This window comes from Capricornis sumatraensis, chromosome 13 (genome assembly GCF_032405125.1).
Source record: "Capricornis sumatraensis isolate serow.1 chromosome 13, serow.2, whole genome shotgun sequence".
Lineage (NCBI taxonomy): Eukaryota > Metazoa > Chordata > Mammalia > Artiodactyla > Bovidae > Capricornis > Capricornis sumatraensis.
This window is the reverse complement of record NC_091081.1, coordinates 71,413,815-71,440,765: the sequence shown is the minus strand read 5'-3', so window position 1 is coordinate 71,440,765 and position 26,951 is coordinate 71,413,815. Positions and strand designations below refer to the sequence as shown.

The following is a 26,951-nucleotide window of genomic DNA, read 5'->3' as shown; positions in this document are numbered from 1 at the left end:
ATGCTAACTTTTAAAGTGAAATAATGATAAGCTATATGAGCAGGAGGAGAAGGGGATGGCAGAGGATGAGATGGTTGGATGGCATCCCTGACTCAATGGACAGGAATTTGAGCAAGCTCCAGGAGTTGGTGATGGACAGTGAAGCATAGTGTGTTGCAGTCCATGGGTTTGCAAAGAGTCAGACACGACTGAGCAACTGAGCTGAACTAAACTGATATGATAAACTACAGTGTTTATCATACAGTGTTTATCATTACAGTGTTTATGACATATGATAAACTACATTACAGTGTTTATGATATATGATAGACTACAGTGTTTATCATTACAGTGTTTATTGCCTCTATGAATATAAATAAAAAACTTTGGAGAGTAATGTTAGGGGCAACTACTTACTTAAAGAAAAGATGTTAAGGCTGTAAATAGGATAGGAGAATCGCCCACAGGACCTGCTAAAGTTTTGGAATCACAGTATTCCTACATGAAGTAAAGCAAAAAAAAAAAAAAAAATCTGTACAACATGGATTAGAGAAAAGAAAACAAAGTCATCTTCAAGAGTAAGAGTGGAATTTGGACCAGCAAAACCTAATAGTACCCTTACTGGTCTTAACATACTTGAAGAGAAATATGTATAAATATCATATTTTGTTATTTGGGCTTATCCAAATAAGTATATAGAGATGGTGCAGGCAGATTGGCATGAAAAGCCACAAAGCAGAAACATGAACTAGTACTGAAGACGATCCAGAGGATGTTCAGGGCTAAAGGGAAAAAGGTGGGAGGAAAGGAGACATGATCTGAATTAATTTGCTGTTTTAACTAAGTTCATTGTATTACTGATGTAATAGGGAATTTCCCACCTTCCTGTGTCTAAAGCATGACATCTGTGCCCTAATTGTGTCATTACAAAGTAGTGTCTTCTCAATTCTCTGCTCCTCCAGATTTTCATTCATATTGGAAAGGAATGCCCCTGGGCTGCAATAACAGTTTCCAAGGTCAATAACAGAGGAGAAAGAGTCTTGATTTGGTTGCAGTTATTTTAAAAAGGAGAAAGAAAAGAAACGTATGACTATTAGAAAATAGGCGACAGGTAAATTCTTTTTAGTAATTTGCTTATATACTTGAGATAATCAGCATAAATGCTATTGGGAATAATGAGAGATCAGGAAGTATGCCAGCCACCACATAGTTATGCAAAGATCAGCTAGACAGTATAATCAATTTTAAAATAAAGCATGAAGGCAGAAATCAGAAAAAGCAAGCTTATCAAAATAAATGTAAGTGGATTACATCACCCCATTTCAGAGATTAGAATCTTAGATTTAGTGGAAAAATTACTCATTTATAAGAGAAAGGTTGAAAAGCTAAATGTGTGAACCAAAATGAACAGGCAAATGATAACAAATGAAGAACCAGCATTACTATCATAAAATCTATTAAAGTTGAAAAAATACTGCTTTATATTCATTTAAAAAATACAGCATATCAATAAATATAAAGCAAATGTAGAACTTTTTGCAACTAACAATGTAACATATAGATATGTAAACTGGAAAATATTAGAGATAAATTTGTACACAGTTTACAATTAAAATAGATCTTAACATACTTTTTTCAAAAAATTACAAGCCAATAAGATAAAATGTAAATGACAATTGAGATTTTAAATATTGCAACTAGCAAGTTTTCTTTTTATTATATATACATAGCGAGAATATGTGTGTGAGTGCAATATATTTAGACATCAAATCATTTACCTCTAAAATAGAGAATAAGTGTTCTTTATAAACCTTAATGTAATACTAACCAAAACTGATTTGAATTAGGTTGCAGTGAAAACATCTATCCAATGCTCAAAATGAAAATATATAAATCACACTAACTCCAAAAGTTTAAGTAGATATTAACAACAGAAGACCAGCTAAAACAGTTATTTGGAAATTATGAAAATATTATAATAGTTAAAAGTTAAAGGGAAAATATAATCTAACAAACCAAATAAAATAGCATATTCAAAACATAGGATTGTATTGAAACATCATGGATAAATAAGTTTTATTTCAAGAATGTATTCCAAATTAAAAATTAATTTATGAGACACAAAGGGATAAAATCTGATGATTTTTATAAACAAAGAAGTAACCAATAAAGTTTCAAACCTATATTAAAATCCTTAGTTATCAATAGAAAAAAACTTTCTTAAATACTATAAAGGGCATTTATCAGAAGTCAACAACAAACATCATACTAAATGGTAAATGCTCTAAGCCTTCTTATTTAAGAAAAAGAAGTATATAATCATCACTCTTATTCAACATAGGTTTGAAGACCCCAAGCAATGTCACAAACAAAAAAAACAAATATCAATTACCAAAACTGGTAATATTCTACTTTTGTTTAAAATGAGAATGTAAAAATGGACAGTAGAGGTGTAAAAGCTAATATGCTAACAGTATTTCTTTTTTCTGGGTTGTATGATTACAAAGGATTTCTTGCTGCCTTGTTTATAATTTTCTATTTTTCAGCTTTCTACATTGGGCATGTGTTACTTTTATAGTCATAATCAAGTTATTAAAATAAATGAATATATCTTACAGTATCACTGTTATCCCTTATTTCAGAAATAATTTTATTAGTTAAAAGCTCTTGTGAATATTACATTGCAGGTAATAATTTCAACATTTTTATTAATTTTAATAAGTAGAATATTATCTAAAAATGATGAATTTGGGATAAAAGTAAAAAAAAAAAAGAGACACAGATGTAAAGAACAGTCTTTTGGACTCTGGGAAAAGGCAAGGGTGAGATGATTTGAGAGGGTAGCTTTGAGACATGTATATTATATGTGAAGCAGATCGCCAGTTCAGGTTCGATGCATAAGGCAGGGCACTCAGGGCTGGTGTGGGGGGATGACCCTAGGGGATGGGATGGGGAGGAAGGTGGGGAGAGGGTTCTGGATGGGGAACACATGTGCACCCGTGGCTGATTCATGTCAATGTTTGGCAAAAATCACTACCATATTGTAAAGTAATTAGCCTCCAATTAAAATAAATTAATTAATTAAAAAATTATTTCAAAATAATAAAAATCTATTTCTTAGTTGAAAATTTGATAGGGCTCAAGTAATAAAGTCTTTAAAGTGCAATTATAACAAATCTATTGCTCTTCAGGGATTAATGTCATGCACAAATGCAGTAGTTTTCTAAAAATACTATGGTATTAAATTTTACTGATTTTACTTGCTATTTTATCTTAAAACATTTTAACCATCAGTTACATAAATATCTGTTTATGAATGACCAATTTTAAAAGCCAAACTTACACTGGGAGCTTAAGGCTTTCTCATTCCCCAAGAAGTTAATTGCTGGTATGATAGCTTGACCCTTCCCAGTGGAGCTCACGATAACTTCTTCATTTTCTAAGATCTGTAGCTTGATGAATACATCTGGTTTGGATGTGCGTACGTGTATTGTAACAGGATGTGGCAATGCAACTTTAACTGAATACCTGTAAAGAAAAACATTCATCTTTATCAACAGTCTTTTCTTCAAATTACTAAGGAAATTGTATTATTTACTAATATGATAATCTACAAGTAAACCTACTTTATACAGTCAGTTAAAATCCTGGAAATATTAGTGCTGTTACAGACCTGGGAAAAGATCCCAGTATGCTCGAGTAAAATGAAATTACGTATGAGGTGTTTATTACTATCACATCCCAAGCAGAGATATATAACGTTTTATTTAGATATGACAATTGCACTCATCTCACACGCTAGTAAAGTAATGCTCAAAATTTTCCAAGCCAGGCTTCAGCAATACGTGAACCGTGAACTTCCAGATGTTCAAGCTCGTTTTAGAAAAGGCAGAGGAACCAGAGATCAAATTGCCAACATCTGCTGGATCATCAAAAAAGCAAGAGAGTTCCAGAAAAACATCTATTTCTGCTTTATTGACTATGCCAAAGCCTTTGACTGTGTGGATCACAATAAACTGGAAAATTCTGAAAGAGATGGGAATACCAGAGCACCTAACCTGCCTCTTGAGAAACCTATATGCAGGTCAGGAAGCAACAGTTAGAACTGGACATGGAACAATAGACTGTTCCAAATAGGAAAAGGAGTACGTCAAGGCTGTATATTGTCACCCTGCTTATTTAACTTCTATACAGAGCACATCATGAGAAACTGGAAGAAGCACAAGCTGGAATCAAGATTGCTGGGAGAAATATCAATAACCTCAGATATGCAGATGACACCACCCTTATGGCAGAAAGTGAAGAGGAACTAAAAAGCCTCTTGATGAAAGTGTAAGTGGAGAGTGAAAAAGTTGGCTTACAGCTCAACATTCAGAAAACTAAGATCATGGCATCTGGTCCCATCACTTCATGGGAAATAGATGGGGAAACAGTGAAAACAGTGTCAGACTTTATTTTGGGGGGCTCCAAAATCACTGCAGATGGTGACTGCAGCCATGAAATTAAAAGACGCTTACTCCTTGGAAGAAAAGTTATGATCAATCTAGATAGCATATTGAAAAGCAGAGACATTACTTTGCCAACAAAGTCCATCTAGTCAAGGCTATGGTTTTTCCAGTGGTCATGTATCGTTGTGAGAGTTGGACTGTGAAGAAGGCTGAGCACTGAAGAATTGATGCTTTTGAACTGTGGTGTTGGAGAAGACTCTTGAGAGCCCCTTGGACTGCAAGGAGATCCAACCAGTCCATTCTGAAGGAGATCAGCCTTGGGATTTCTTTGGAGGGAATGATGCTGAAGCTGAAACTCCAGTACTTTGGACACCTCATGTGAAGAGTTGAGTCACTGGAAAAGACTCTGATGCTGAGAAGGATTGGGGGCAGGAGGAGAAGGGGACGACAGAGGATGAGATGGCTGGATGGCATCATTGACTTGATGGACGTGAGTCTGAGTGAACTCCGGGAGTTGGTGATGGACAGGGTGGCCTGGCGTGCTGCGATTCATAGGGTCGCAAAGAGTCGGACATGAATGAGTGACTGAAGTGAACTGAACTGATGCACTCACTGATAAAATTTGATAGATTGCAAACTACTGCCACATTGCACCTTTCCATCACTCCCTCCTCTCCAGTGGAACAGAGAGCACAACTGGCGGTAGCTTTCAAAACTTTACTGTCAAGTGTTTTCTTTGAGCCACAGAAATAGAAATCAAAAGTATTACTTATCACCTGTGCTCTCACCCTTTAACCATGCTGGTTGGGAACCTCTTGGAAAAAGAATGAAAATTCCTGACTCTGTCCCTTAATGCAGTCTAAGATTGCTCAACTTTTTGTTGGAGTTCTTTCCTACTTTAGGTGAATCCTTGCAAATGCTCGGGATTCTATAAACTTTCAATTTCTCTACAAATTTGCCTTTCTCTCTTCTCTCTTCTGTATCTTGTTTCCTCACTTTACTACTTGATTTTGGCTTTTGTACCCATGGAGGTCTCACCTGTTTAAAAACAGATCAAAACAAGACAAAAACCAAACTGAAAAATATCTTCAATCAACCCTGCTGTTCAGCCTCAGCTCTATTTTACTCCCCAACTTATAGTCTAAGAAGAGTTGCCAACTTCTACTGTCTCAGCTCATCACCTTCTACTCACTCACAACGCTTCACTCTGCCCCCAACAAAGTGCTAAACTTGCTCTTGCTATGGTTTCAAGCAGCTTGTCACTACCCTACGAAATCTCAGTTCTCATCTTCCTTGATCTCTCAGGGGAATTTGACAGGGTTGAATCAACCCTCTTTTCTTCTTTCTTCAAAAACCTTTCCCCATGGGCATAACAGTTTTTGTAATTCCTAATTCAGGGGTGTTTTTTTAGACTTCTCTCACATCGACATTCTCATAAATATGACATTCTCATAAATATGCGGACAACTGGCCAGAGTGCCCCGACCGGTAATGAACAAGAGACTTTATTGACCTTTCTCCCCTTCCCTCTCTCTTTCCTCTCCTTAACCCTTCCTATCCGTCCCTGTTTTTCTAGTCCCCCGGTCCTGGACACAGGAATCTGGTCAAAGGGCCCTCAGCCTGAGCTGAGGATTAGAGACTGATCACCTCCTCTTGGCAGAGAACTCGAATTCTGGTTCTGGTCTGGTCTGATTTCTGGTAAGGCCGAGTTCCAGTCCTCCCTTCTCTGGAGGCCCAGGTAAAAGTCCCATAACGCCTGGGCATCTGTAGGTGGCAGGAGACGTCTGTAAGGCCACCCCTTTCGCCGCCCCCCCCACCCTTCTTCTTTCAACCTGGCTTCCTTTCCTCCCTTGAAATCTTTGATGTTAGTACTTGGATTCTCGCATTTGAGGGCTTCCCTGGTGGTGCAGAAGTTAAAGCGTCTGTCTGCAATGTGGGAGACCTGGGTTTGATCCCTGGGTTGGGAAGATTCCCTGGAAAAGGAAATGGCAACCCACTCCGGTATTCTTGCCTGGAGAATCCCATGGACGGAGGAGCTTGGTGGGCTACAGTCCACGGGTCGCAAAGAGTCAGACATGACTGAGTGACTTCACTTTCACTTTCACATTTGATATATTCTGTCCAGTATCTGACTCTTTTTGTACAAACTTCCCCAGCCACTTTAATGGGCAGAAATAGAATGATCATTTCCAAATCCATGTGTCCAACCCAGCAACCCTATGCAATATCTCTCATACATTTCACTGGCCTACCAAGTGTAACATGTAAAAATGAATTAATTAATCGTCTTTCTCTTGCCCAATCAGCAAATAGAGTCCTCTTCCTGAAACCTCTATTTAAATAAACAACACTTGCTCTCCAACAGTTTCCCAAGTCAAACCATAATCAACCAAGATTGTCCATTTCACTTCCTTGTCCTTTATTTTCCCTCTATATTCACTGTCACTGTTTGTTATAGGTTAAATTGTTTCCTCTCAAAAACCTGCTGGAGTCCTAAACCCTAGCACCTCACCATGCCCCCATTCTTGGAGATGTTATCTCCCAGAAATCATCAAGTTAAAATGAGGACCTTATGAAAAGGAGAAATCTGGAAAGAGAGAGACACAGGGAGAATGATGCATGAACAGGAATACAAAGACCAGGGTTTTAAATCAACAAGCCAAAGAATGTCAGTGACCAGCAACCTCTAGAAGATGGAGAGAGCATGGGGTATTTCCTCCCTCCCAGCCATCAGCAGGAATCAATTCGGCTGATGCTTCGATCTCCCAAATTTCAGTGAAAGGGAATCACGTATTTAATCATGAGTGTTAGGTAACTATTCCAGGAGTAAAGCATGGGTGTGTAATGAATAGGGGCTTCCCTGGTGGCTCAGATGGTAGAGAATCTGCTTGCAATGTGGGAGACCCAGCTTTAACCCTGGGTCAGGAATATCTCCTAGAGAAGGACATGACTATGAACCCCAGTATTCTTGCCTGGAGAATTCCATGGACAGAGGAGCCTGGAGGGCTACAGTCCATGATGGTCGCAAAGAGCTGGACACAACTGAGTGACTAACACACATGTAATGAATAAGGTGGTAGAGAAAGAGAGGGAGAAATAGAAAATATAAAGAAAAAGTGAATATAATGGAGACATGTATTCCAGAAACACAGTGTTTCTGTAGATAAAATATAATGAGACTGTGAAGTAGTGGAGGACACTGAGAATAAAGAGGAGGGCACAAAGATGAGAAGTGTGTGGGAATTAAAACCAAAAGCTCTGATAAATGAAAGGGAGCAGAGTCATGATGAGGACTACTTATCTATGTATTCTCAGGGAGATACGAGAATGTATAGATAAGTATGAAAAGAAGGATGAGTTGGCAGATAAGGAGAAATCTACACAAGAGAAAGTGAAAGAGGAGAGTAAAAAGTTGGCTTAAAACTAAACATTCAGAAAACTAAGATCATGGTATCCGGTACCATAACTTCATGGCAAATAGATGGGGAAACAGTAGAAAGAGTGGCTGACTTTATTTGGCTGGGGGTGGGGGTGGGGGCTTGAAAATCACTGCAGATGGTGATTGCAGCCATGACATTAAAAGACACTTATTCCTTGGAAGGAAAGTTATGACCAAGCTAGACAGCATATTCAAAAGCAGAGACATTACTTTGTCAACAAAGGTCAGTCTAGTCAAGGCTATGGTTTTTTCCAGTGGTCATGTATGGATGTGAGAGTTGGACTACAAAGAAAGCTGAGCACTGAAGAATTGATGCTTTTGAACTGCAGTATTGAAGAAGACTCTTGAGAGTACCTTGGACTGCAAGGATATTCAACCAGTCCATCCTAAAGGAGATTAGTCCTGGGTATTCATTGGACGGACTGATGCTGAAGCTAAAACTCCAATACTTTGGCCACCTGATGCGAAGAGCTGACTCATTGGAAAAGACCCTGATGCTGGGAAAGATCAAGGTCAGGAGGAGAAGGGGATGACAGAGGATGAGATGGTTGGATGGCATCACTGACTTAATGGACATGGGTTTGGGTGGACTCTTGGATTTGGTGATGGACAGGGAGGCCTGGCGTGCTGTGGTTCATGGGGTCACAAAGAGTTGGACATGACTGAGCAACTGAACTGAACTGAACACAAGAGAAGCACCAGAGATGGGACAGAACAAGGAGAGAGTAAAAAGAAGGAAGAGTGTTATGAAGGATGTTTAATGAAAGTCAAATAGGATAACTAAGAGCCTCTCGAGGAAGGTGAAAGAGGAGAGTGAAAAAGTTGACTTAAAACTCAACATTCAGAAAACTAAGATCAGGCATCCAGTCCCAACACTTTATGGCAAATAGATAGGCAACAATAGAAACAGTTCAGTTCAGTCTCTCAGTTGTGTCTGACTCTTTGCAACCCCATGAATCACAGCACGCCAGGCCTCCCTGTCCATCACCAACTCCCAGAGTTCACTCAGACTCATGTCCATCGAGTCAGTGATGCCATCCAGCCATCTCATCCTCGGTCGTCCCCTTCTCCTCCTGCCCCCAATCCCTCCCAGCATCAGAGTCTTTTCCAATGAGTCAACTCTTCGCATGAGGTGGCCAAAGTACTGGAGTTTCAGCTTTAGCATCATTCCTTCCAAAGAAATCCCAGGGCTGATATCCTTCAGAATAGACTGGTTGGATCTCCTTGCAGTCCAAGGGACTCTCAAGAGTCTTCTCCAACACCACAGTTCAAAAGCATCAATTCTTCGGCACTCTGCCTTCTTCACAGTCCAACTCTCACATCCATACATTACTACTGGAAAAACCATAGCCTTGACTAGACGGACCTTAGTCGGCAAAGTAATGTCTTTGCTTTTGAATATGCTATCTAGGTTGGTCATAACTTTTCTTCCAAGGAGTAAGCGTCTTTTAATTTCATGGCTGCAATCACCATCTGCAGTGATTTTGGAGCCCCCCCAAAATAAAGTCTGACACTGTTTCCACTGTTTCCCCATCTATTTCCAATGAAGTGATGGGACCAGATGCCATGATCTTCGTTTTCTCAATGTTGAGGTTTAAGCCAATTTTTTCACTCTCCTCTTTCACTTTCATCAAGAGGCTTTTTAGTTCCTCTTCACTTTCTGCCATAAGGGTGGTGTCATCTGCATATCTGAGGTTATTGATATTTCTCCCGGCAATCTTGATTCCAGCTTGTGTTTCTTCCAATCCAGCATTTCTCATGATGTACTCTGCATATAAGTTAACAGTGAGACTTTATTTTCTTGAACTCCAAAATCACTGCAGGTGGTGACTGCAGCCATGAAATTAAAAGATGCTTGCTCCTTGAAAGAAAAGCTATGACAAACCTAGACAGCATATTAAAAAGCACAGACATTACTTTGCCGTATAGGTGTGTATAATCAAAGCTATGGTTTTTCCAGTAGTCATGTATGGATGTGAAAGTTGGACCATGAAGAAGGTTGAGCACCGAAAAATTGATGCTTTTGATGTGGTGTTGGAGAAGACTCTTGAGAATCCCTTGAACTGCAAGGAGATCAAACAAGTTAATCCTAAGGAAATCAATCCTAAATATTCATCATAAGGACTGATGCCAAAGCTGAAGCTTCAATACTTTGGCCACCTGATGCAAAGAGCTGACTCATTAGAAAAGACCCTGATGCTGGGAAAGATTGGAGGTAGGGAGGAGAAGGGGATGACAGAGGAAGAGATGGTTGTATGGCATCACTACATGGATGATGATGGACATGAGCTCAAACTCAGTGGACATGAGTTTGAGCATGGTCTGGGAGTTGGTAATGGACAGGGAAGCTTGGCATGCTGCAGTCCACAGGGTCGCAAAGAGTCAGACACGGCTGAGTGACCAGACAGCAACAAAAATAGGATGAGAACTAAGAAACCACACATGCAACATAGGCTGGATCTTACATAACATTTATATAATCATATTGCTCTCTGTTTTCAAAAGCATAAAACTGAAGTTCAAAATTATGATTTTACCAAAAGATTTATTATTTTTGATAATATCAATATTTAAATAAAATATTTAAATTTAAAGTCAACTATTTAATACAAGATATTGATACTTTACAGGAATGCATTTCCTTTCTGTTACATACCTGAATATAATTTTCTTATCATTGGGTATGTAATAATCTCTGATTTCCTTTATGGCAAAGGTATTACATGGAGGGTCTCGAGACAGGCACGGGAGTGGATGATAAGAACCAATGAGGCGCAGTTTCCATCGTGAGGATGACACATACATGTCACCAGTATATGCTTCAGCCACGAATGTATAGCCTTTCTACAACAAAGAAGAATTACACTGAAGTAAGTAATATTGTTACTAGTTTTCAAAGATACAATGTATGCTTTCACTAGGGTTGGTAGTATAGTGGTGAGCATAGCTTCCCTCCAATATATGGGTGGTGCTAAGTCGCTTCAGTTGTGTCTGACTTTGTGCGATCCTATGGACTGTAGTCCACCAGGCTCCTCTGTCCATGGGATTCTCCAGGCAAGAATACTGGAGTGGATTGCCATACCCTCCTCCAGGGGATCTTCCTGACCCAGGGATTGAACCCATGTCTCTTATATCTCCTGCACTGGCAGGCAGATTCTTTACTATTAGTGCCACCTGGGAGGCCCCTTCCTATATATGGCTTCACAGTACTAAAATGCTTTATCTTAATATACATAAAAATCTTCAAATTTCTTCATAAGTGACAAATCACTTAGTATTATGTTTTGAAATCCCTCTTAAAAACTTTCATCTTACATGTTTTTGGAGAAAATGGAACAGTCTAATATTTCTGTTTGTATGTTTCCCTAGCCATTAAAAAATGCTTAACTGTGGTAGATGATTACTACATTTCCTTCTAATTCTTCTAATGCTACCTAAGGCAAGTTATTATTATTATTATTTTATCATTGCCTCCTGGATTAGCCGAATAGCTTCCTACTTGATTTTCTTGTCTTTTCAGAATCACCTTTCTAAATATGAGATGAAAAAAGCAGAAGAGTTTATGGAAATATTGTTCCCTTGGTATGATGAGTGGCAAGTAAAGCTGTTGAATTAGCAGAGGTCTGGTTCCATGGAGCCCAGTTGTGAGCCTGGAGATGAGCTCTTTAAGTTGGAGAAAAGAAGCAATTAAGGAACCTGGGAAAGTGACAACACACAGAAGTTCAAAGCGATTCTGAGTTTATAATTCCAGACATTTCTAACAAGGCAGGAAAATACAGGTTTTGTATGCTAGTTGCTTTCTGATGCAGAGAAAACTCTCTGATGTTTACGGTGGTTTGGTTGCTAAGTTGTATCTGACTCTTTGCAACCCCATGGACTGTAGCCCACCAGATTCCTCTGTCCATGGGATTCTCCAGGCAAGAATACTGGAATGGATTGTCATTTCCTTCTCCAGGGGATCTTCCAGATGCAGGAATCAAACCTGGGTCTCCTGCATTGCAGGCAGATTCTTTACCAACTGAGCTTGAGGGAAGCTGATGTGTTTAGATATCCAGAAACAAAAATTAGACGTACACAAGACAGAATGAATTCATAACACTCCAATAAATGTCTCCAAATAGTAACTAAAATCCCAATACCTGTAATGAGCTCAGAATTGCAACACCCATAAAGACTTTTGATATTATGTTTGGGGCAAGTAGAAAAGGGAGATAAATCATGTATGCTAAAATATTTTTACCTGCAAAGATTTACTGCTGCTTTTATTATTTGAGCTTATGGGACTAATGTATTAAAGAAGTCAAACAAAATTACATGACTCATTTCATGTTTGTCTAGACTCAGAGAACAATTTTGAGAGAGAATAAAAGATTTATAAAATGGTAGGATAGATATATTGATAAGTGATAATCTAAGGCTAAACTAGTGATAGGATTTGAAGAGAGAATTTGGCAATTTTAAAGGATCTCAAGACTCTGGAATAAAAGTGTAACATAACAGAGTACCAAGTACTGAGAAACCACGCAGATTAAGTACTTCACATCACAGGTTATGGTCTTTGAAAAATTATGAAAAAAATGTCAAATTATTCTGAAGGATTGACTGTGTAACCAGATTTTTTTTTTTAAATTTAGACCCTAGTTCTATGGATATACATTAGAAAAGGTTGACCTAAAATGGTCTACATATATGTCAAATGCCTTTGCAGTGCCACAATGCTATTGCAATCATAGACTAAAAACAATGGGGCAATGATTATCCTTTAGGTGGGTTGGAAGTCTTTTTCAAGGCTGTTCTGTTCAAGGCCGTTCTGGGAACTACATTGTAGAAGAGCTTAGTAACTTGGAGAAACATTTGAAGACCAAGAATTGTGATGAAAGGAAAACCATACCACAAAAAGGATGACAGAAGCTATTTTGCTATTCATACAGCTCTATATTTTCCTCCACATTCTCTCTATTTTGTTCTAGAACAAACACAAGATGAGAGGGTAGAAGACAGGAAATATTTGAGAGAGGGAATGGCTATGTTTGTTGCAATCCCAAATTTTGGAGAAGGCAATGGCACCCCACTCCAGTACTCTTGCCTGGAAAATCCCATGGACTGAGGAGCCTGGTGGGCTGCAGTCCATGGGGTCGCGAAGAGTCGGACATGACTGAGTGACTTCACTTTGACTTTTCACTTTCATGCACTGGAGAAGGAAATGGCAACCCACTCCAGTGTTCTTGCCTGGAGAATCCCAGGGACGGGGGAGCCTGGTGGGCTGCCATCTATGGGGTCTCAGAGAGTCGGACACGACTGAAGCGACTTAGCAGCAGCAGCAGCAGCAGTGTGTTCTCCGGAATAGTGACTCAATGGCATCGTTTAAACCTACCCCCAAAATTTAAGTTTACTCAAGGAAGGGAGGTTTACAGTGGAGCTACTAAGCAAAGCTAAACCAAACCCAAAGTATGCTACATGTGAATAAGAATCAGAGTCTTGTGCAGTTCTAACTAAATACCCAACTAAAGATCTCTACCAAAAGTGGGTATCAATGACTAACATGGTCAGTATCCGTATACTTATCTGGTGAAGTAAAGAGCTCATCTCTAGAATTTAACGACATCTGTGAACTGAGTAGAATCTCCCTTTGAATGAAATCACCTTTTTCTTATGGATCTTTGAGACCTCTGATTTCCAATTACACATGTAAGAAATTTTTACATTCAAAAGAAAATCTAGGCCAAATTTGGTGAGTGCCTGTGTAAACACAATCTGCAAATATATTGAGGAATCAAACAAAAAACCCAGTGGGGAACTGAGGCAACCTCATGATGATTTGGTTTAGAGATAAGACTAACTGTAGTCTTTACCTCCATTTTCATTTTAAGGGTTTGTATGATTTTATAATTTTAATAATGGAGATTTCTAACATTTTCCTTTCGTCATATTTTCTTTGGAGAAAATATAAGAAGGGGACTAAAAGGCGAATGTTCTGGCACTCACATTAAGTACCTATTGCTGTCAAATACACGAGACTTCTCTGCAGAAAGATCAGGGCCTAATTACGGACTGAAAACACATCTGTTCTACCTTCTGCTGGAAACTCTCAGGGTGCTGGCTTCTCACTGTTATTCTTTCAAATGAGGAGAATCACTTTAAACCTACCTTATTCTTGGTATAAAGATAAGGCACCACTTTTTGGAACACTTTTGGCACTTGTTCCATTGTGTCATTGTTAACAATGTGGAGCATACAGACTGGAAGTGTAGTATATACTTTGGGAACCAAAATCATATCTTGAGGAACCAAAAATGTTTCTCTGTAATTACAAAAGAGTGAACATCCCTTGGCATGAACATCATAAAGAAAGTTTGAAATTAGGTTTGAAGCCAAGAAATAAGAAAAAATAAGTTTAAAGTTGCAAATAACTGAAAGGTACAACATATTGTTTTCCTTTAAAATTCTAATTAATACATTATTTTTTCATGCAAATGCTAAGCTTTTAAGAAATCCTATTTATGAATAATTTGTGATTCTAACATGCTATTGCTTGGAAATTAAATGATTCATTTCTATATTAAAAGCATATCTGTTTAATTATGTGTGCATGCATAGTCGCTCAGTCGTGTCCAACTCTTGAGACCTCATGGACTGTAGCACACCAGGCTCCTCTATTCATGGGATTTTTCAGACAAGACTACTGGAGTGGGTTGCCTTTCCTCCTCCAGGGGATCTTCCCAACCCAGGGACTGAACCTGCATTTCCCGTATCTCCTGCATTGCAGGTATTCTTTACCTGCTGAACCATTGGAGAAGCCACATTCATCAAAAGATCTAATAGCTAACTTCATATTCTTCATATTTTGTTTAATGAAACATGGATAAAATTTCTATAATATCTCATTTATGCACATCAGATATGGAAGGAATTTTAACTAAGTTCCGAAAGGAAGTTAAACGTTCATGCTATTACTACTATCATAAATAAAACTCTCTTTATATGAATATTTTACACCACTTAGGGGTGATATCATTTGCCAATATATGATAGCCTCACCTGAAAACTATAAACCAAGTATTTGGTGGCTGGTCTGTGTAAGTCACAGTATAGTCAGCAAAAGCAATCTTAGTTTCTTCATCTTGATAGCATGGATAAGATTCCATAGATTTGCACTTGCTTTTAAACATAAGCCTGGAAGGATAAAAATAATTTAAGTATCAATGGCAAAGCAGTTTTTGAAATAAATTCTATTTACAAATCCCTCCCCCAAAACAAACCCAGCATAAAATATTGCAGTCCACTGTTGGATGGATTAAGTACTTCATCAAATGAAGGCTTGTTGTGTGTGGCTCAAAGGCAGAGGTGACCATTTCAGGTCAACCATGATGTCTCTCGAAAGTGCCCAAAGTTATCTGAAGTTCTTAGTTGAAGGAGAACCTAATTCATGACTCTGGGAGTAATAAAAATTTACAGATGGGAAATCAGCACCCAAGATCAAGCTATAAGGGTGAGAAAATTAGAAGCAGGAAAACTAGCAATAAAACTGAATAGGAGCCACTGAAAGTCTGGGGATTCAATGTAGAGAATAAATAATAGAACGTAGTTTACAGTGAGGAATTGATTTCCAAAAAAAAAAGAAAAAAAGATTTTAAAATAAATCCTAAAAGCAAAGGCCATGAACAAAGGGAGAGTGCCAGAGATTTCCTTGTATGTGGTTTCTAGTGCAACTAGGTTTTCCCATGACTGCCCTGCTGGAAGGCTGTGGCATATTCCAGAACACAGTGGAAATGATCAGGGAGATCCTGGGTCTTGTAGCTCCCACCCAGCCAGGAGTCAGAACCAGCCTCAGTAGCACTAGGAGCCTCAGGAGTCAGTTCAGTTCAGTTCAGTCGCTCAGTCGTGTCCGACTCTCTGCGACCCCATGAATCGCAGCACACCAGGCCTCCCTGTCCATCATCATCTCCCGGAGTTCACTCAGACTCACGTCCATTGAGTCAGTGATGCCATCCAGCCATCTCACCCTCTGTCGTCCCCTTCTCCTCCTGCCCCCAATCCTTCTCAGCATCAGAGTCTTTTCCAATGAATCAACTCTTCATATGAGGTGGCCAAAGTACTGGAGTTTCAGCTTTAGCATCATTCCTTCCAAAGAAATCTCAGGGCTGATCTCCTTCAGAATGGACTGGTTGGATCTCCTTGCAGTCCAAGGGACTCTCAAGAGTCTTCTCCAACAGCACAGTTCAAAAGCATCAATTCTTCGGCACTCAGCCTTCTTCACAGTCCAACTCTCACATCCATACATGACCACAGGAAAAAACCATAGCCTTGACTAGACAGACCTTAGTCAGCAAAGTAATGTCTCTGCTTTTGAATATGCCATCTAGGTTGGTCATAACTTTTCTTCCAAGGAGTAAGCGTCTTTTAATTTCATGGCTGCAGTCACCATCTGCAGTGATTTTGGAGCCCCCCAAAATAAAGTCTGACACTTTTTCCACTGTTTCCCCATCTATTTCCCAAATGCCATGATCTTCATTTTCTGACTGTTGAGCTTTAAGCCAACTTTTCACTTTCCTCTTTCACTTTCATCAAGAGGCTTTTTAGCTTCTCTTCACTTTCTACCATAAGGATGGTGTCATCTGCATATCTGAAGTTATTGATATTTCCCCCAGCAATCTTGATTTCAGCTCGTGCTTCTTCCAGTCCAGCATTTCTTATGATGTACTCTGCATAGAAGTTAAATAAGCAGGGTGACAATAAACAGCCTTGACGTAATCCTTTTCCTATTTGGAACCAGTCTATTGTTCCATGTCCAGTTCTAACTGTTGCTTCCTGACCTGCATACAGATTTCTCATGATGCAGGTCAGGTGGTCTGGTATTCCCATCTCTTTCGGAATTTTCCACAGTTTATTGTGATCCACACAGTCAAAGGCTTTCGCATAGGCAATAAAGCAGAAATAGATGTTTTTCTGGAACTCTCTTGCTTTTTCGATGATCCAGCAGATGTTGGCAATTTGATCTCTTGTTCCTCTGCCTTTTCTAAAACCAGCTTGAACATCAGGGAGTTCACGGTTCATGTATTGCTGAAGCCTGGCTTGGAGAATTTTGAGCATTACTTTACTAGCATGTGAGATGAGTACAATTGTGCAGTAGTTTGAGTATTATTTGGCATTGCCTTTCTTTGGAATTGGAATGAAAACTGACCTTTTCCAGTCCTGTGGCCACTGCTGAGTTTTCCAAATTTGCTGGCATATTGAGTGCAGCACTTTCACAGCATCATCTTTCAGGATTTGAAACAGCTCAACTGGAATTCCATCACCTCAAATAGCTTTGTTCGTAGTGATGCTTTTTAAGGTCCACTTGACTTCACATTCCAAGATGTCTGGCTCTAGATTAGTGATCACATCATCATGATTATCTGGGTCGTGAAGATCTTTTTTGTACAGTTCTTCTGTGTATTCTTGCCATCTCTTCTTAATATCTTCTGCTTCTGTTAGGTCCATACCATTTCTGTCCTTTATTGAGCCCATCTTTGCATGAAATGTTCCCTTGGTATCTCTAATTTTCTTGAAGAGATCTCTAGTCTTTCCCATTCTGTTGTTTTCCTCTATTTCTTTGCATTGATTGCTGAAGAAGGCTTTCTTATCTCTTCTTGCTATTCTTTGGAACTTTGCATTCAGATGCTTATATCTTTCCTTTTCTCCTTTGCTTTTCGCCTCTCTTCTTTTCACAGCTATTTGTAAGGCCTCAGGAGTCTTTGTATAATGTTGGGTATTAGCTGGGACAGAAGGTATAATGATCATAGACCGTTTTTCTCTGTAGAGGTCTAGACAGAGCTAGAGTTGCTTTTGGTTTCCACATGGTGGATGGCTTGACTGTACTGTCAGTGGGAAGCAAAGCTATAGAGACCCTCAGGGAGGACAGGATTCACCTGCTGTTTCTGATGGCTGGTCTTCGGTAGTGGAAGGAAAATGATAGGTTTATATTTGCATACCCGTGTCTTAGTTGTGTCCACTCTTTACGCCCCTTTGGACTGTAGTTTGCCAGGCTCCTCTGTCTATGGGGTTTTCCAGACAAGAATACTGGAGTGGGTTGCCATGCCCTCCCCCAGGGCATCTTCCTGACCAAGAGATTGAACCCGCAACCCCTGTGTCTCATGCATTGCTGGTGAATTCTTTACCCCCTGAGCCATCAGGGAAGTAGGATATTAAAAAGCTTTTAAAAATAATTATAAGAACAAAGACCAGGTTGGTTGTGTCTTCTGGTTCATGTGGCATTTTTTTGGTACTTTCTATATAAACAACCATATTGCCTGTAAATGGTGGTTTTATTTTTTCCCTTCAAATTCTACTGACACTTAAATTGCTTTATTACCTTTTTGCCCTTTTCAGAATTTCAGGATTACCTTGAGGCATCTTTATCTCATTCCCCAACTCAAGGAAAAGCTTTCAAACTTTCACCACTAATTATGTTTACAGTAATTAAAAAAATATACTAGGTACCATAACACATTAAGAAAAATCTTCTCTAAACTTAGTTAGCTAAAAATTTTTAAATTTTGAATTTGTGTTGCTTTTTTTCAAATGTTTTTTTCTGAACCTATCTGAAGGACCAAATGATTTGTTCCTTTTCCCTGTTAATGTGCCGAATTAATGCATTTCCTAATGTTAAACCACCCTAGCATGTCTCAGAGTGGGAAACCCACTTAATTAAAAGATACTATCTTTTTATATCATTTCCAATTTTGATCTGCTACATTTTTTCATCTAATTTCAAGAGGGTGACTGGTTTGCAATTTCAGTTTTTTGTTTCTTTCTTTCTTTCTTTTTTTACTATGCTTGCTGAGATTTTAAAATCAAGGTTTTGAGTTGGTAAATGTTTCCTCTTCTTTTCTGTTCTCTATAAGATGTGTAGTATTAATCTTATTTCTTAAATTCACTAGTTGATCCACTTAGCACATTGCTAGAGAATATATTATGCATCCTTGCCTTTTTAGCATTTCATCTAGATTATTACTTTTACCATTTCTGCAGTAATGCCAGAACTTTAGATCTCTGTAGCTCCATTTACCCAATTTCTGCATTTTGCATTGCTAAGGTTAAGATTTTACTCCTACATGTAGCTATTAGTCTAATTGTCCTTTGGAAATAATGTGTCTTATTTCTCTGGTAACGTTGAAGATTTTTCTCCTGGCCTTTGGTTTCTAGCAGTTTGACTATGATAAATCTAGGTATGGTTTTCTTTGTATCCTTCCTGCACAGACTCTGCATGCAGAACCTCTTGAAAATGCAAGTTGATGTATTTTATCAGTTTTAGAAGTGTATCATCAGCTATTATATTTTTATATTCTGGTACTATAATGATATAAATACTGGATTTTCTAAGCATGCCCCACATTTTTCTTAGTTCTTTCCTTATTTTCCACTATTTTTCTATTGACCTGTCTTTCAGTTCACTAATTTCTTCCTCTATTCTGCCTGATATGCTGTTAAACCAAAACATTTTAAATTCAGTTGTTAGAAATTGTATTTAATAATCTCCATTTAACTGTGCTTTATTAATCTAAACTTTTAATTTATTTCTTCTTTATTCTTTATTTTCTTGAGCATTTCCATAATAGTTACTGTTAGAGATTTGGTCTGCTAGCTCCTACATCAAAATGGTCTGTTTCTTTTATATATTTGTTGTTGTTCAGTTGTTAAATTGTGTCTAACTCTTTACAATCCCATGGACTGCAGTGTGCCAGGCTTCCCTGTCCTTCACTATCTCCCAGAGTTTGTTCAAACTCATGTTTGTTGAGTCAGAGATACCATCCAACCATCGTATCCTCTGTTGCCCCCTTCTCCTCCTGCCCTCAGTCTTTCCTAGCATCAGATTCATTCCAAGAAGATTAGTGGTTAAAATGGAGTTTTCCTAAGGCCCAATTTATCTCACACTTGTCCCTGTTTCTAGAGTGCTGTTCACCAGGGATTTCAAGTGATGGCTTGCACTGCTGAAGCCTGGTGTGCTACAGTCCATGGGATTGCCAAAGAGTAGGACATAGATTAGCAATTGGACATTAAAAACAACAATAGTCTCCCCTGGCAGGTCCTAAACTTTTAACTTTTGACTCCTGAGCACCAAAAGACTTCAAGAAACTCTGCTTTGTTTCTCAGAGTTTTCCTGCTTAGAATATTAGATAAGTGCAGTGAAGACAAATAAGGAGTAGTAAGTGGGGAAGTTCAGAAGCAATGGTACGTTTCTAGCAGCAGTGATTAGGGGAAAACCCTACAAATATGGTGGCATTTGAACTGGAACTTGGAGGATACCAAGATACTGCAAAAAAAAAAAAAAAAAATCATTACACTGCTTTACCTTAAGAGAGAAATGGCATACTGTTCCATATTCTGTTCCAACACAGCCCAAACTTTTTGAAGAGTATCTGCAACACTGGCATTTTCCTTTGTATCTAAAAATAACAATATAAAAACTGTAAGGTGCCTGAAAAATCATTTTGTTCTAAGCCCTCCTTTTACAGGTGAAGCACTTGAAACTCACAAGTAAAGTGATATCCAGAGTCAGAAGCTTTACTAGCAATAAAACCATGTTTAAAATACAAAGCTATGAACCTCTAGCTGAGAGTTCTGATCATCATTTTATGCTGTTTCCCTTCATCTCTAGTTAAAAAATCATAAAATGCTCTTTGATCTAATTGGATATACTCATCAAAGAGTTTACAACAAAAGACCACTTATCACAGCAAAAAAGTCCTTATGAATGCTCTTGTATTAGAAACTATAATCCATCCATTTTTTTCTAAAGAACAGTGGCTAATGGGATCTCACTGAAGCTTAACCTAAAACATAATCCACAAAAGGCTTAAGAGGAGATGATCTGACAAAAAAATGTGAATACATCATAAGCGTGTCAAATTTAACATGTCAGAAACTGACTTTTTTTTTCTAATTATCTTAATTTCTTCATAGAACTTACTGGTATCTGAAATCGTTATCTTAATATATTTACTTTCCATTGCATGCCTGGGACCACTATAACACAAGATTCATCAGAGCAGAAACCTTGGAAGTTTTACTAATCTCTTTAAGGCCAGAACATAGAATAGTTCTGCATACACAAGAATTATTCAATAATTATATGTTGAGTGAGAACACCAATATTATTAAAAAGCTGCTCATTTTTGTCTTTATAAAGAGAAAAAATTATTATATGAATATACTTTTCACAGTATATATGGACAAACAACAGGGATATTTTTCTATCACAAATCTATGCAATGCAGCTTGTTTAACATTTATGGATCTATAGTTTTTACTGCTTTGATGAACACTTTGATATTTCTCATTGTTTCAGATACCTTTAAACAAAATGTTTCAAAATACTCAAAGAATTCTATAGGAGACAAGGCTTTTCACATAAATATGTCAACAAAATTTACAGAATGAAAATAATTGAATATAATTTTTTTTGCCTTTTGCAGTGTTTTATTTTGAGCTGATAAAACAGATATTTTCACAAACAGTTTCATATACAAAAGCATATTTGATTTGATAAATATAATAATACATTTTGAATGTGTTTTATGCTAAGTGTATGATACCATGGACATATGTGGAAACGTCTTCATTTAGTTCATTCATGCATTCACTTTGAAAAATGGCCTAGAAATGTAAAATTATCTATGACTTAGCTGAAACTGACTGCTGTGCATTCGGCTAGGCACTGGGGATGAATGGGAAAAAGGCCAGTTTCCTGTTTTTGAAGAACTCACAAAAGATTAGGAAAACACAGCTGATCATTCATTCAGCCAGTATTTGCTGTGTGCTCAGTCTGTGTCAGACACAGACTAAAGCCACATTGCATTAAACTGCAGGAACAAGAGCTTGAGCATACCTACCTACACCCTGAACTCAATAAATTTCAATATTTATAGAATTAAAAACAATTAGCTGAACCATAGAGTTGAATGAACCTAAAATACTTTTTGTTAGCATGTAAACAAATATTCATCTTTATTTATGCAGGGGCTTCCCTGGTGGCTCAGATGATAAGGAATCCTCCTGCAATGCAGCAGATCTGGGTTCAGTGCATGGGTTGGGAAGATCCCCTGGAGAAGGGAATGACTACCCACTCCAGTATTAAGGCCTCCATGGACAGAGGAGCTTGGCAGCCTACAGTCCATGGGGTTGCAAAGAGTCAGACACAATTGAATGACTTTTACTTCACTTATTCATGCAAGTTCATTTTATAAATGATTGAAAGAGCATACCTGGTGTTCTCGCTTTCATAAGCAATCTGACATATGTTCCTCTCCACATGGCTTGAATTTTAATTGCCGCTGCTACTTCCTCTGGAGAATAGTCTTTATCGCTTGTTGGCACACTGTACTTAGCATCTACCCATTCCGCTAGAAAGAGAAAAACAAACTTTGGACTGAAAGGTAATCTAATCTCTACTTCAGTTTTCACTGCCTTTAACTTTCGAGGCCATCTGATGTGTCTGCCACAATGATAGGTTTGTTCTTATATATTTAACATTGCCTTCTGCAGGTGGTTCCTTTTTAGAATGTAAACATTCTGGAGAAGGGAAATGCTAAATATTGACACTTTAGTGAAATACTGTTGAATTCCTCTGTGAAAATAGCAAGAAGGGTCTCTTTAAGTTGAAAAAAAAAAAGTTAAAATCGTGGGAATAGAGCATTGGAAAAGGAAGAAATGAGGGTTACTGAGATCAGAATATCTTCAGAATTCTTCAAGTTGTACTATATAGATAGGTGACGGTCTGCTTTTTAAGGTCAGGAACAAATAAAACTGGGATATTCTGGGCTTCCCTGGAAATACGTGGAACAGGGGACACATGTCAGATCTATGGAAACTTTTGAGCTTTCTCAGGGCAAAGCTTGAACCCTACAACTGTCAATACTGACATATTCTACCTAGGTCACAAAAATTTGGGGTGCATTTTCCTCAAATTATGTATCCTTTATAAAGCTAGGAATTTCTTGGTCACATAAACACCTAAAATTAATTAGTACCTAAAGAAGCCTCTTCCAAAGAAGAATCGAGTAAATCCAAGTCCAAAACCACAGCGCGGAATGCAAATCTGGTGTTGGGTGGAGGTTTTGTTATTTGAGCTTTTTTCATTAAACGCCATAAAGAAATATGAAAAACCTGAAAAAGATTAAATGTATTAGTATATTTTCTAAATCAAGAAAATACTCTTACATAGTCAGAGAGGCTCTGAAAAACTTTCTGTTTCTCAGATATACACACCATCTAACAGAAGACTCTTTGAAGACTCCCTCATCTGGTAAGAGACCAGATTTATTTAACATCTGATAAATTTTAACTTAATAAGATTTGGCTTCCCTAGTGGCTCAGAGGGTAAAGCGTCTGCCTGCAATGCAGGAGACCTGGGTTCGATCCCTGGGTCAGGAAGATGCCCTGGGGAGGGAAATGGCAACCCACTCCAGTATTCTTACCTGGAAAATCCCATGGACAGAGAAGCCTGGTGGGCTACAGTCCATGGGATTGCAAAGAGTCAGACACGACTGAGCTTAGAATACCGCCAGGTCAACATTAGCATGACAGGGCAACAAGAGACCAAATTTATTTAACATCTGATAAATTTTAACTTGATAAGATTTAATCAACATGATGTTTATAATATATATTTAACCAAAATTAATATTAAATCAATTAAGGTGATACAGTGTAAGATAAAAAATAATGTTCTTATGCCTAAGCAACTTAAATACCAGGTTTCTCTTATTCTGAGATGCCATTTATTGTAAGATACACTATTAATTCATGTGCTTCAAGAAAGAAAATATGCCATTCAAAATTTTTATCACTTTCTATCACCTGTGAGTATTTATTTCCTATTCAGAAATCTCTTTTAAATTTATTTAGGCATAACTTTTTCATCACATGTTACATTTAAACATATATGAAAAAATAAAATAAACTACATATATTGATACCGACCTTGGTGGCTCAGACGGTAAAGCATCTGCCTGCCATGCGGGAGACCCGGGTTCAATCCCTGGGTTGGGAAGATCTGCTGGAGAAGGAAATGGCAACCCACTCCAGTAATCTTGCCTGGAAAATTCCATGGACTGAGGAGCCTGGTGGGCTACAGTCCATGGGGTCGCAAAGAGTTGGGCATGACTGAGCAACTTCACTTCACTTCATTGATTAAGTATTCAAAAAATGTATTCATACTCAGACTCCTACTCTTGCAAATCACTTTTTGCAAGCACTTAACATGTGTGTTTTCTGTACAGTTATGTTCTTTGTGTTGTTGAAAGATGCACCAGGGCCTAAAGAGCATTCTTCTTTTGTCCCTGAGTATTTTCTTAAGCCACTGACTCTCATTCAGGAAGTGTTGATGCCAATTCATTCTTTATTTCACCAAAGAGGACTGATGGAAGGTTTCTAGACTACAACCAGAACACATATTCCTTCTTTCAAGTTCTTTTTTTCATGATTTTTACCCTGAACTGTTGACAGATTCCACATATCCAATCATACTATCGGTGATGATAACCACGGCACATTTCTGCTTGTTTACTTGTAGCTATTTACACGTTCACAGGGAGTAAAGCACTTGATGGATTAGGTAGGGCTGAAGTGAAATGAAGTGAACGTTGCTCAGTTGTGTCTGACTCTTTGCAACCCCATGGACTGTACAGTCCATGGAATTCCCCAGGCCAGAATACTGGAGTGGGTAGCCGTTCCCTTCTCCAGAGGATTGTCCCAATCCAGGGACTGAACCCAGGCTCCCACATTGCAGGCAGATCCTTTACCAACCGAGCCACTAGGGAAGCCCTCAGTAGGGCCCGCTGGGCACTATTTGTGGTGACTTTCACCCAGTCATACTTCTCCCTCTCCATGAGCTCTTAGGAAGTCATTCTGATCTCAGGAAAACCCCTTTCCCTTCATGCACATGGTCACCCCAAATGCCAGGTGAATTTAGGATTCACTATGTGTAATAAATGGTGCCATCAAATCCTTTTACTTAAGCACTATTTATCATTTATCTTGAGAATATGTATGTAACGGACTCTACCTGATGAACTACACAAAAGAGAAATTTCCTTGGGTCTTTGCAATCTCTCTAGCAGATTGCCCTTGGTGTGTATCACATTCTAGTTTCAGCTTTATGCAATGATTTTCTTTTTCTCCTCCCTTTGTGGAGTTTTTCTCGGTTTGAAGATTGTTCTTAATTATCTTTCCTCAACAACACCTGATGCTCAGTTAAAGTGGAATGACAGGGAAATTAAATTTCTAGTATAAATCATTTCTAATATAATTGTATCTTATAGATTGTACATACTGTTTTTCTTATATGAAATTAAAAATTGGCTGAGTGAAATGATTCTAGACAGAGACCATGCACCCTTCACAAAAGTTAACTCAAAATAAACAGTAAAATGTGCATTGTAAAAGTATAACATTTCTAGAAGGTAAGTTAGAATATCTAGATGACCTTGGGTAGGGCAGTGCCTTTTTGTATTCATCACTAAAGCCACGACACGCAAGAGAAAGAATTGATAAGCTGGACTTCACTAAAATGAAAACTTCTGCTCTGTAAAGAAAATGCCAAGAGAATGAGAAGGCTTTGACTTCCCTAATGACTTCATAGACTGGGAAAAAATATTTGCAAAAAGAATACTTAAAACGTGATGATAAGAAAACAAACAACCTGATTAAAAATGGGCCAAAGACTTTAACAGACACCTCACCAAAATAGAGGTACAGATGGCAAATAAGCATATCAAAAGATGTTTCACATTGTATGTCATCAGGGATATGCAAATTAAAATGACTTACCACTGTGCTTTAGAAGAGCCCAAATCTGGAACACTGACAACATCAAATTCTCACTAGAATATGGAATATCAGAAACTCTCAATCATTTTGATGGGAATGAAAAATGGTACAACCACTCTTGAAGAGTCTGATGATTTTTATAAAGCTATAATACTCTTGTCATATGATCCAGCAATTACACTCCTTTGTATTTACCTGAGGGAACTGAAAACATATGTCCACCCAAAACCTTGTACATAGTTGTTTATAGCCGCCTCATTCATAAATGCCAAAACTTGGAACCAACAAAGATATTCTTCAGTAAGTGAATAAATTAACCGTGCTATATCCAGACAATGGAATATTGTTCAGAACTAAGAAGAAATGGGGCTTCTCGGGTGGTGCTGGTGGTAAAAAACCCTCCTGCCAATGCAGGAGGCGTAAGGGAAGTGAGTTCAGTCCCTGGTTGGGGAAGAGCCCCTGGAGGAGGAAACGGCACCTCACCCCAGTATTCTTGCCTGGAGAATCCCATGGACAGTGGGGCCTGGTGGGCTACAGTCATAAGGTCTCAGAGTTGGATATGACTGAAGCAACTTAGCACACAAGAAGAAATGACTTATGAAGTCATGAAAAGACAGGGAGGGAACTTAAATACCTACTTATAAGTAAAAGAAGCCAATCTGGAAAGACTACATTGTGACATTTTGGAAAAGGCGAAACTATGAAGACAATAAGGAGATCAGTGTGGGTGCCAGGGCTTGAGGGAGGGGAGGGATCAGTAGGCAGAACACTTCGGACTTTCAGGGCAGGGAAATTACTATGTATGATACTACAATGATAGGTCTATGTCATTATACATTTGTCCAAGCCCATAGAATGTATGCCAAGAGTGAATTCTAATGTAAATTGTGGACTTTGACTGGGCTCATCAGTTGTAAAAAATGTACGACTCATGGGGGATGCTGGTAAGTAATGGGGGAGGTGTGTGTGGGGGGTAGGGGATATATGGGAAGTCTCCATGCCTTCTGCCCAATTTTGTGATGAGCCTGCAACTACTCTAAAAATTGTCCTTAATAAAACAAATTTTAACTGGGTATCCTGTGTTTTAATTTCTAACTCTAGCAACACTACTCCTCAGGGGCTATTTGACAATATCTGAAACCATTTTTAGTTGTCGCAACTGGCGTTTAGAGGGTATAGGCAAGCCATGATGCCACTGACAGTTCAGGACCACAACAAAAATCCACTGAAACGTCAATAGTGAACAGGGGTACCACTCCCTGTTTTGTATCACTCCT

General features: G+C 38.4%; 1 protein-coding gene across 1 annotated transcript in view; it reads right to left on the bottom strand.

Annotated features, from left to right (window-relative positions):
- ADGB (androglobin) overlaps positions 1-26,951 on the bottom strand; it is a 184,515-nt gene that overhangs the window by 48,658 nt on the left and 108,906 nt on the right. Inside the window, exons 21-27 of the mRNA XM_068985429.1 lie at positions 22,875-23,010; positions 22,110-22,247; positions 20,198-20,291; positions 14,905-15,039; positions 14,014-14,167; positions 10,523-10,710; positions 3,323-3,507 (exon numbers count right to left, since the gene is read on the bottom strand). Coding sequence (XP_068841530.1) covers positions 3,323-3,507; positions 10,523-10,710; positions 14,014-14,167; positions 14,905-15,039; positions 20,198-20,291; positions 22,110-22,247; positions 22,875-23,010 — 1,030 coding nt within the window. The remainder of the gene's footprint in view (positions 1-3,322; positions 3,508-10,522; positions 10,711-14,013; positions 14,168-14,904; positions 15,040-20,197; positions 20,292-22,109; positions 22,248-22,874; positions 23,011-26,951) is intronic.